Source organism: Colius striatus, chromosome 4, assembly GCF_028858725.1.
Source record: "Colius striatus isolate bColStr4 chromosome 4, bColStr4.1.hap1, whole genome shotgun sequence".
In the NCBI taxonomy this organism is placed as follows: Eukaryota; Metazoa; Chordata; class Aves; order Coliiformes; family Coliidae; genus Colius; species Colius striatus.
Window position 1 is genome coordinate 26877726 of NC_084762.1, and position 12262 is coordinate 26889987.

The 12262-nt window shown below is 37.9% G+C and overlaps 1 protein-coding gene across 5 annotated transcripts in view; it reads left to right on the plus strand.

The window, feature by feature from the left end:
• Positions 1-12262, plus strand: part of FHOD3 (formin homology 2 domain containing 3) — a 405083-nt gene that overhangs the window by 243134 nt on the left and 149687 nt on the right. For all 5 annotated transcript variants that reach the window (XM_061995044.1, XM_061995039.1, XM_061995040.1 and 2 more), the window contains exon 6: positions 1778-1872. In XM_061995044.1, the coding sequence (XP_061851028.1) occupies positions 1778-1872 (95 nt within the window). The remainder of the gene's footprint in view (positions 1-1777; positions 1873-12262) is intronic.

Sequence of the window (12262 nt, forward strand, 5' to 3'; positions counted from 1 at the left end):
AATTTAGAAAGCATGTGCCATGAGTAAAATTTGTTTCACATTTGTTTCAAATTCAAATTAAATCCCTTCACCCTCGACCAATTTGCAAGAAAAAAAATAGGGGGTTTGGTGACCTTTTCATGACAGGATCTCATCTTGATCAAGGGCTGAAACTTTTTAGCATTGAAAGGAAGTAAAAACAAGAATGAAAAACTTTCTCTGATTACTTCTGGGATAGCAGTGTTCTCCTCTTTCCTTTACCTGCAAGGAAATGCTTCAAAGCAGCCATTTATTCAGGCAGTGTAATTCTTATCTCTTCTTACTGACTGCCTTACATCTTTTATTTTACCTTAACACTTGGGCCTGTGCCCCTACCACCTGATTTTATTCGCCCGAGACACATATCTTTGGAGAGTGGTGAATGATTGCTTCCTGGAGAGGAGGAGTGGAGAGAGATGGATGTACCCCAGCAGCAAGTGCCAAAGATATGAGTTATCTCTTGCCATAGCCCTCTGGCTTGCTTTTTCTCCATTTTCACTGACCATCTAGGGTGACTTTGCTCCTAGCTTGGTGCAACAGATTAGATAAGGGCTACAAGTACCTAAAATTAGTACCTTGGAGTTTTTTAACTGTAAGTTGGCCAACTAGATCAAATAAAAAAGGAGGAGATGATGTAAAAATGAAAGCTAGCTGCTTAGTTATACGAGTACTTTAAGCACTTCATGTCTTTGAAAATTTTCCCTCAAGGAAAACAACACTGCACTGTGCAAAAGTTAGCAAACATTTGGAATTTGTTTAGAAGATTAATAATGTCAGAATTCTCCTCACTCTAGTGATTTTTTTTTCTTCCCCCCCCCCCCCCCCATAAAGTGGTGTACTAGGGGCTCATCAGGTTGTGCTTTAGATAATTGAGTTGTTATGCCAACAGGCTATGCTGAAAGGTGTAACATCAGCGATTTCTTTTTCATCCCACCGTGCTTTGATCTCCTGCTATAAAGCAGAAGATCTAACAGTGGAAACTTTTGAAGATGATAAATGAATTTTGCTAATCCACTTTTCATAATCCTTATGAAAAATGTCTGTCTTTATCAGTCAGAAAAAAATTAATAGATGTTGTCTCTGTAAAGTCTGGTATTATCAGGATTTCAAACTATTATTATCCATAACTTTTATGAAATATTTTACTAGCATATTTGAAGTTTTGTTACAAATGCTTTAGAATAAATTAATAAAGAAGCTTCCATGTTAACTGTGCTTTGTTTGTTGTATTTTCTCACTAAAATACAAAACTCATTTCCAGGAGAGCACTGTGCAGTGGTGAATATTTGCTGTCCTTATTGATATTCATTACCCTGCTTTAATTTCTTATTATTGGAATGAAACAGTCAATAGAAACATACTAATTCCAAACATTACATGGTGCTGAAACAAATGGTAAAAGTCTAGGCTTACAAGATGTAAAGCACTGTAGCTGATAGAACCGTTGCAACAGTAAGCAGTGTGTAGAATACAGTTTGCAGACTGAGGGGCAAATAAAATGTGTCCTTATTTAGGAAGGAACAACTGCCTGTGCTTGTCTCTGGACAAAATTCACATTTATATCATCCAGATGAAATCAGTAAAGTTACTGTAGTTTCCCACGATTTTGTCTAGCACAATCTTGCCCAATATACTTTTCATTAGTTGAGCTGTCCATGTCTATGGAAATCCTTGCTTATAGAAAATTGCCAGCCAAGCTTAGGATTATAAAAAGTATTCACTGGGTCTGATTATGTTTTCTCTCTTTTCTTTACAATAGCTTTGGGCCAGATAATGCTCTATGTTGATGGCATGAATGGCGTAATAAATCATAATGAAACCATCCAATGGCTGTACACACTTATTGGGTCAAAGGTAAGACACTCTCAAAAATTCTTGTTTTGTGTGTTTTTTGTATTCTTTAAATGCATTTTATTTGCATTATTTATGCATTTAGGATATAAACAGACTGCATGTTGGAAACTAGTGCATACAGAGCTGTTACTTTTTTTCTACTGCTTTTACTCTTCTGTGCTATTGGCACATATTCTGGTCTTAAAAGCAAAGATACTAAAGATGCTCTCGTTACTATCTGTGCTGCCATTGCAATTGGCACTGGGAGAAGATATTTTAGTTTTGCAGTTGCAGTTCCCAAGACATTCTTTGTAACTGCTTTTTGAGGTGTTTTGTTGTTTTGTTTTTTTCCCCTTTCCATTCTACAAATCCAAATCCTTTTCTACAATTTCACCACTGCTCAACTTTGCTGGGCTCTTGAGGAGGACAGTTCAGAGTGACTTCCTTCATAGAATAGAATTTCAATTGGAAGGGTTGTACAGTGATCATCCAGTCCAACTTTCTGACTACTTCAGGTCTGACCAAGTTAAAGTATGTTATTAAGGCCAATGTCCAAATGCCTCTTAAATGCTGACAGGGATGAGACATCACCTGCTGCTCTAGGAAGCCTGTTCCAGTGTTACACCACTCTGTCTGTAAAGAAATGCTTCCTAATGTCAAGTCTTCTTGTGCCTGAAGAGCCCTAGAATACAAAATCTGGTACCTGCCCACAGGTGATTTTTTTGTTGCTCCCTACATACAAGGAGGCAAAAGCTGAAGGCCAAAATATATACTGGGTTGGTCTTAGTACAGTAGTAATTTATGTAGTGCATAACCCATTTTTAAGGCCCTCTTTGCTGGAAGTTGTAAAAGAAGCAGAACACGGATTCTAGTGGCATGACATCCTGAAGGGCTGTAGTGTAGCTGAAAGTACAACTACACCACTCACCAGCCTGTTGGCCTTCCAACTTCAGATAGTTTATGAAGACCTGCAGAGAGTGCTGCTGTTCTTGCCACATAGACCTGCTTGGGATAGATCTGTGTACATGGTAGCTGGAACAAGGTATGTTAGCTATTGCTAACAACTCAAAAGTTGCTGTAATTTCTGGAATTTAATCCATACTTATAATTACTAAGACATTTCCAGGAATTTCCTCAAGTGGCTGGGTTGTAGAAAGTTGCTGTTGGATACTGTAGTGACATAGAGATGCTGCTGTTCTCCCCCTTTCCCCTGACAGCTTTTTAACACAAAGAGCTTGGTGTCCCAGAAGCCTTTTTTAACCATTGAAGAGTTTTTTCTACAATATGCAGACTTCACTGCTGCAGTAGATTGTTGAGTCAAAGAACAGATACTGCAGTATTGAAACAACTGATTTATCTTGGGTTGACGTACCTGTATTGGTAGATTTGTAAAAGTAAGACGGTTGTTAAATCTCAGGCTTGCAGGACATGGTTCCTAATTAGGTGAAGATGACAAGAGACTTTCCGCCCATGTAAAATGTTTCACTGTTACCTTGGCATTTAAGCTGGCCAGTTTGCCCTCTTGAAACAGGAATGTTTATCCATGGTTGGAAAGGCAGTGCAAGATGAGAGAGAAATGGTTTTTGTGGTATAGATCCGGATTTTCTACATAACAGATAAAGAAATGACCACAAGAGGAAAAAATATATTACCATGTCTGTGGTTTTTTTTTTTACTTCTCCAATGCACCTAATGGGAGTGGAATGGGGAGAAACAAGACTGCATGTCCACTTTCCAGATTAAATTCTGTCTAGATTTTCTTGAGCAGAGTGCTTCAGCTCTGGAATCCTTAAGCTTCTTTGTTCCTCCCCCACCACCAGCCTTAATGATTATCTCCATGTCCTGGCTTGGTGCCTGCAGCTGAGGAATGCAGGCAATGTGTGTTGAATAGTCTGGTTTCAGGTAGCATCAAAGTTGCTTTTTCATTATTCTTTGACTGTCTTGGAAGAGATCTAAGTCCACGTCTGTGTGCCAGAAGTTAACCAAAGGTATGGCAAGCTTACCGTCAGAGTGTGGTGGGACAGCAGCTTTATGCATTTAAAGATGGTTTTGTCTTTCTGTGAAAAATGAACCCCTGGAATTTGGAAGGTACCTATGGTCTGATTTGCCACCCTGCTATGCTGCTGCCTTCTCCGTAGCAAAGGCAGCAAAAAAATATGTTAACACTGCTGAACAGGAAAGGAGTAGTGAAATTGCCAATTAAGCTCTTGAGACAAATCCCTCTAATAGGATGCAGGAGGGATACAGTCATTCAGCTGCCACAGCTGCAACACATAGTTTATTGCCTTCTCAAAACCTCTGACGAGGTTTCATATACTCAGCAGTGGAGACTGTTGGATCTTTTCTGCTAATACTTTATTTCTGGGCAAATTCTATGATGGTTTTGACCCCTTACTGTTATTCGCTCTGCTCTGTTTGTGTAAGGTCGATGGTTGTGTCACCTATGCTCACTTTGGAGTAGTGTGCTATTGCATGGACTTGTCCACTGCAGCACACACATTCAGCAGAGGACATTAGTGTCTGACAGACTGAGCACTGCAACAGCTATAATTACAGTACTCAGCTTCCAGATCACTTTATGCACCTAACAATACTTCTGTTCCTTGAACAGAGAAAAGGAGTGGGAAATAAAATTTGAAATTAATGAGAGAGAAGGACTACAAGCCTGTCTAGATTGCTACCATTATGTTCCTTACTGTTGCTTATTCTGCTGCAATTTTACCCCCTCTGAGCATCAATGAATGTTTGTTTATGTAGATGGATTATCAGAAGTTGCTGGCAATTTTAGTTCAGTTGTCTAAATTTGCTCTGAATAATATTACTAGGGATGTGGTTAAAATTCCAGCCATGTGACTGCACCGGTACTGCTGCCCTTATGTTGAGTAAGAGGCACCAGTGGTATTAGGGGGAGGAACTGAAAAGCAGGAAGAAAGATCATCTTAGGTGCCTCCTTTGTTAGTGGGCAGAAAGAGCCTTCTGTTTCAGACTGTTATTTATATAGGCGCTAGACTGGAAAACTGAAATTAACAGTACCTTTCTTCCGCCATGTTATTTAAAGAGAAGAGCGTTATCAGCACATGCCAGATTCTTAGGGCCACTGCTGTCCTTTGCAAGACACATCCAACCACGTGTGACCACATCGATGTGCACCACTGGACCTTTCTCAGACTGGCTGTAGACTGTGTTGCAGGCATCAATGGTTAATGCATCCCTGGCATAAAACATTTAGAGCATAATCCAAAATTAAATGTACGTTACTAATATTTCATCATTAGTTATATGGGCAGCAAGTCATCAGTCCCTGTTTAACAAAGCATTCAAGTATGTGTTTAATTATAGGTGTATGGTTACTTACTGTTGGCTTCCAGAGAACTTTAATATATAACTGAGGTCAGCAGTGTACTCCTATAAGAGTACAAATGAGGGCTATAGCAGGGCCAAGGCTCTGACCATCTTATAAAAGCTCAAATTTACATAACTAGGAAATACCTGTGTTAAAAAAAGTTTTCTTTTAGCATTCATTGGTGGGATGGAGCATTCATGCAAGATAGTTAGCTTTTTAAAAGACAAAACCAGAAGTGAATGAATGTTGGTTAACAGTGCTTTCAGACTTGCTCTTTAATTTGTACTTTTTTTATTTTTTTAAGTAAGTTAACTAATTTGTCAAGGATGTTGCCTTAACTGACTATGTGCCCTAACACACATATCAGCCTCACAGAATCTGGGAAATGATATTTCACCAATTTCTCAGTGTTTCTGCCAGCTATATTTTGCTGCTGCTGAAACTGGAAGTAAGTTTTTGCATTGTATTGCAAATTATATTTGGCCTGGTTGTAAAAGGACCTGAGGCATTTGTTGGTGCTGGCAGCTGGCATCCCAGAGCCCTGCGGAGTTGTATGATGGATCACCTGCAGGTAGAGTCTCAGCTGGATGGTGATGGCAAGGGCTGTAGGAAAATTTCTCATAGCTGAAATAAGGGACACCAGGTTAAAGATATGTATGCACTAATATTAAATCCTCATAATGTATTTTTCATCTGTTAGTATGTATGAGGTAACGTGTATATATTTTCTTTCGTGTGCATTGGTATTCCCTCTGACCAAGTAATAAAAAGTGCATAATACTGTGTTAGTATCTTACTCCCTCTAGGGCAAACTTCTGAGTGTTTGCAAAAAACTACGTTTCCTAACCAAACATCTTTGATAAAAATCTAGGTCTTTATATTATCCACTAGAGAAGCAAGTGTTCATTTGCATTACAAATCCACAGGGTTTCACCGCTTTGCCTCCATCTTCAAAAGCAAATCTAAGGCATTAAGTGGTACAAAACCTGATTTTGGTTACATCTTTTATTTTCTCCCTGCTCCCCCCCCCCTTTTTTTTTTTCTTAACTGCTACAGATAACGATTATTTTTTTCCCATTTGATGATCCAGGCTGTTCTAATCTCCCTCAGGGGAGCTAAAGCCCCATTTTGGCATTGTTTTCAGTGGAAAGTAATCCATTTTCAAAGTGGTGCTGGGTAACTTCAGGAGATAGGGTGAAATACTAGGCCCAGGCTGATACAACAAGATTGATTAAAGATTCCTATCTCACATCTTGTTTTAATTTTTTTTTTACTTCTGTCTGGGTCCTATATTGTAAAGTTAAATACAGACTTTAACTAGCAAGTTGTTCCCTGTTCCCTGTGTGAATCTTTTACTTCCCTTGATATTGAAGTAATGACTTTTTTAATATTAACTCATATAATTCAATCCAAAAGAAAAAAAAAATATTTCTAAGCAAAAAGAAAAAACCTGGTACATTGAAACAGAATGTAGCTGTAGTGGATGAATTTGTTGATTTTGTTGATTTGTTGACTCTCAAAAGGAGAGTCAGCAGGGCTGCTTTCTCTGCACTGTGCCAGTGACATGTTAAAACATGCTTATGGTTGCTAAGTCATTTAATGAAAATTTTGAGACAAATAATATTATTAGTCTAAAAAGCACTAAATTTATTTTCACAAGTGAATCATTTAAGGTATGTAAAGGTAAATACTCAGTCATTTATGGATGTGCACAACTAAAACAGAGCAGAGAACATCACATAACTTGAATTTGCACTCTTCTTGTCCTTGGGAAATTTCTTGCCAAATCTTACGCAAAAGGATATTAAAGTGGGTATACAAATATATCCCAAAAAAATGATTTGTAGTCATGCAGAAAGTTACAAATGTAAAGGGCTTGACTGATATGAATAGGACTAAAATAGTAACATTAGTAGTACTAAAGCCTAAGTCATGTTGAATTAAATCACCACCAAAGCTGGATAGTATACTGGCTTGTTGATGGTCTTGGAAATACAGTGTATTTGCATCTCATTATTTTTTCTGATGATATATTTAAAAAATCATTTTATGTATGAATGACCTATTCTGAGTTAACATTGCCTGGATGATGATAACTAACACACTTAGGAATATGCCCAATATTTCTGCGCAGGAGGTTGTACTGTAGAACTGTCTTACACTTTGTTCTTAACATGTTTGGAAGGTGATCTAGCAAAGCTGGACAGCGAAGATAATTAAACATCCAGGAAAAATTACACAGTTTGGAGACCTACTGTGATTAATTTCACATGTTGCCTCCTTTCCAGTCTTGATAGTTGACAGACTCTCTTGTAGCCTCTGTCAAATAAAACCCGACATACAGCTAACTCACAAGTTATATAGATTGCATCATCTCTCTTACCTCCAGTCACAACTTTGATAAGCCTCTGGTTTTAGTTTTTTTTCAGGTCTGTCACAGGTAGAAATATCAGTTAAGTGTCAGTCTGACAGGCTTTCACTCTCTTCTGCTTCCTAGAAAGGTTCAGAGGACAACTGAGATCTTCTATTGAGCTCTAAAATGAGTGCTCACTCACCCATGGGCTGCCATGCGCACGAAAACTTGAGCTATAGTGAACAGGTACAACTTCTTTGAGTTTAGTGGAACTCTGAACGTTCATGTCAGCTTAGTAGCTGGCTCTTAAATTTAATCCGTTATGCATTTGGCCATTGAAATGTTGTTATGAAAATGATGATGTGAAGAAGAAACAAAATCCTGTATGTATAGGAACTCTCTTACTTCCTGCCTCCTGGCTTGAACCAGTGCTCACCTAGATCAGCAGAGAGCTTTTTTCTTCTGCACGGAAATTAATGGCACTGTTATGTGAACAGAGTTTATTTTGAATTGTATTTAATTAGTGCTTTGAAGATAAGAATTAGAATGTTACAGTAAACTTGGAATAGGATATGCCAGCCAGCGCAGATGATGTTATATGCTTGCTTTGGTCTGTCCAGCTCAGCAGACAGACTGCTATGAGTGCTGCACTTCTTTATGAATCATATTTGTAGGTGAGTTTCAAAGTTGTTCCTTCAAACATAAGAGTTTGCAGTAGTCCAGTCCTACAGCAATAACTGTTCCTGTTGCTCTATCTGTTGCATTCAGTTATGAGTGTTTTGAAAGGATAAATATCCATTTTTCAGTGTTCAAAATGAACTCTTGTAGATTAAGGAGATATTAGAAAACACATAATTCCCTCAGATCATATCAGAGATCTGTTTTCAACTCTTTTGAAGTGGAGAATGAGAAAATGTAATGATTAACTGCCAACAATATGGCAAACGTTCAGGCCTGACTTTTCACTTAGTCTCATCTGTTCAAATCTGTATGAGAAAATGTTCTGTTAGCAATGTGCGAAATATGTTCAAATATTTCCAGAAAGTACTGTGCATCTATGCACATGTACAAATTTCTTATTGTAGAGGGAAGATATGAAGAATAAAAGAAGCAAGTGCTATACTAGAATTAGGTAAGGGGAAGAACGGAAAAATAACTTAATATTTAATGCTGGCTTTTACAATTACCTTGGTCTTTCACTACAGTAATTTTATGTCACAGATCTGTTACCATTCACATTTGCAAGCAAATTACTGTGCCTCAGGCCTTAGCTGTTACTATTTTCTATTAGCTACTAGTGTTTTCTAATAAGCATTACATACAGCCTTCCGGTGAAAGGAGAAGGTGCAGTTGGAAAATTTGTCTGTATTGAGAGATGAGGCTAAAGAAAACGGAGCCCACTTTTTCCAGCATGTTTGAAGCCACCAGCATGAGACGTCTTTGACTATAAAATCAATTGCCTGAAAAAGAACAAATTTTCAACCATAAATTGTCAGATGGTGAAGAGTAACAAAATATGAACGAGTTACTCCAAGGATAAAAAGCAGCTGGTTATAATCCAAGTTTATAATACACACCTGAGATTCTTATGCTTATCTAAACACAGAAATCAACTTGGGCAATATAAAATGCATTGTAGTCATTACACAAGACCTTTTGGGATAGCTAACTTAACATTTTTCAGGGCATAAATATTGTTAGTCGAAAGTCAGATATTCATTACGTTCATTTTAAGTAGTGGTTTAAAATGACGATAAGCGATCATGTCTGAACCTTTTCTGAAAGCACTGTTTCATGCACACGGATGCATAATGCTTCAGTTTGCAGGATTGCCTGTTTTCTGGTGTCCGTTTCTCTCAGGGGGTACAGGGACGTGTCTTTTTTGGCAATGGGTATGGTATTGGCTGGAGGGCATGTAGGCTATTAGAAAGTTTTGATGAGAGCGGGGAAGGGTCTTCTGGTGCACAGTCAGTTACTGAAATGCCACCAAACTCAAATTTGTTGGCTCAGAGATTTAGCGAAGGTCAAGTGATGTAGTTTATAAATTTACTTAGTAGTTAAAATAAGTGCATGTGAAAAGCCCAGATAATGCTTCACAATGAAGTATTTCCTCTGAATTTCCTCATGTATTTGATGTAATCATTTCCCTTCAGTCTGGACCACTCTGTCATGTTGATGTCCAGTTATGTATTGTTTTTAGCACTGTCACAGAACTAGGATGCACGGGTAAGTGCCTCCATGCAGGCACCTACATGTGGCCTTAAGTGAAGGCATCCTAGTGTGAAACCACTTGGCAATCCTTCCTTTCTCCCGTGAGCCCTCTCCTCCAAGACTAACACTTTGAGCTGGCAAGCTTGACAGCATCTGATATTGGAAGAAGTGGGGCCCATGGCTGTTCCACGTATGGCCATGAGATAGATAAGTATGAAAGATAAGAAAGTGCACCATAGTGATTAAGTATGTTTCCAGCAATTTCCAAGTACCAGTACCTCACCTATGCTTATTGGGAAACTGTTATACTGTTCCTGTTCCCTTTACATAATGAGACCAGTGTAAGAAGTAAAAATGGCATCCAGATCTCCCGAGGCTTAATTAAGTGTCCAGAGTTTTAGATAGAGCTTTTGTTTGATCTGACAGCAGAAAGCAGCAACATGAGTGTGTGTGCTGAGATGACTTCTACAATTCTGTGGGAAGAAAGGAGGTGACAACCTTCTGCATTCTTCAGTGTGTGTTACTGTTCTGGGAGTTTACAACTATTGAAGGGCGTTCTGGTTATATTTACTTATTCACTCAGATTTGAAGAATGTAGGTAGTCTTTCCTTGTCCTTTGAGCTTACCTTACATATTTGTGACAATACCCTATGATACTCATTCTGAGACAAGCATAGTTTAATTAATTTCTAGAATATAGGTAGACTGCTTTTGTTAATAGCTTCATTTTTTCCACCATTTGTAGTAAATTTTTGGAGACTCAGACTTTATTACCAAATTGCTTCTTCCTCTCATCTCTATTAAAGATTTTTGAGAAGAACTGCACTATTGGTATGAATTATTTTTTGTAGGATTTTCAAGAAATGCAGTTATAATTTGTGGGGAGTCAACAGCAGAAATTCCACATAAAATCCGCTGAAATTTTTGGCTGTACAAAGACCTGATACTCCTCTAAAAGTATGAATTGAATTCACTGGCTACCGCATGTCTGATAATGTGAGACATATAGGATCTAGCTTTTTTTGCAGAGCTATGCTGCTTAATCTTATCTCAGTTTTTTTTTTTTTTCTGAGTGTCCTATCTCTTAACAAACTCCTTGAGACAGAAACTGAATTAGTCAATACTACATTACTTTTATTTTTCTTCTGAAATTTGTCTCAGTTTTCTAATTAAGTTGGCTTTTGTCCTAGTTACTAACTATATAGTGCAGTAGTAGAATTCTGCCTGCAGGAAAGAAAGTAGCATCCAACATTTTTTGCAGTGTCATGTAAACCAGACCTGAGACAATTCAGCCGATGCAGCAGTTAATATAGCAGTGTTTTGCTTGTAGTTTAGCCTGGAAGAATGGCCTATCTAGGGAGAGAGTCAATACATTGGGAGACTTAGGCTGAATCCAGCTTCCAGGCACATTCTTGAACCAGATTCCAAATCTCTTTGTGCTCTGGCCCCTCTGGAAAATTACTATTTGGCTTTTAGACCCACAGGGAAAAACATGAGGGAGTGGAAGGACAGATTATATGTGTTGAAGACAGATACGTAGGTGAAAGTTGAACCTAATACTAATTGTTACCATATCTATCCTTCAGGCATCACTCAAAAATGCTTGTCATACTTTTATTTAGATATAATTGTTCTTTAAAGCAACAGCTACTAGCTGAAGGTACCTAGATAACAGTAAAAAATACACTGTGTCAAAAATTGAAACTACCAAAAACATATATGATTGCTTTATATTCAGCATGTAGTGCACCCCAAGGAACCTCTGAGTTGAAACCAGCTCAGGTCCCTCATTAGTTTCTTGCCCTAGGACTCCTTGTGGTTACCATATAGATTTTTATGTTGATCTCTTCAGTTACAGTAGTAGTCCTTAGAAAGGAAGATATCTGGTAAAATGTTGTGGACTTCAATTACTTTTTCTAAGGTCAAAAGAAAGATTCTCTGATATGTTTTGGGTTTGGTTTTGGGTTGTTTTTTGATTTTTTTTTCTCCATAATTCTCTAGTAGTTTCTACCATATAAAGCCTTTTCAGAATAATTTCCAGCATACCACCAGGTTGTCTAGCTGGTTCCCCAGACATTTTGAAATGAGTCTCATCTGGACGTGCTATGTACTCTCTTTCCATATTCCAGTTCTCTTTGATCATAGTGATTGAAAAGGGAGTTTAGATGCTTCCTGGTTTGCCCCTCATGCCTCCCCCCCACTACTTTCCCTTTACAAAGACCACATTAATGAAAAACAAGAATGTGATGTTCAGTATAAAAAAAAATCTGTTAGTACCTCAGCCAGCATGGAATTTTTATAGACTGGTCCCTTTTATTTTTTAATTTCCTATTTTTATTAAAAGACACAGAACTGTAGCTAATGTATGCTTTGTCTTTTTCATTTCCAGCAGTGTGTAGCTACTTCCTTCTTTAGTAATAAAATTGAAGCATCCTCTCAGAAGCCATTTTTTTCTAACTGCATTGTTAAATTTCATGGTGTGGTTGCCTAAGCATCTTATTGTT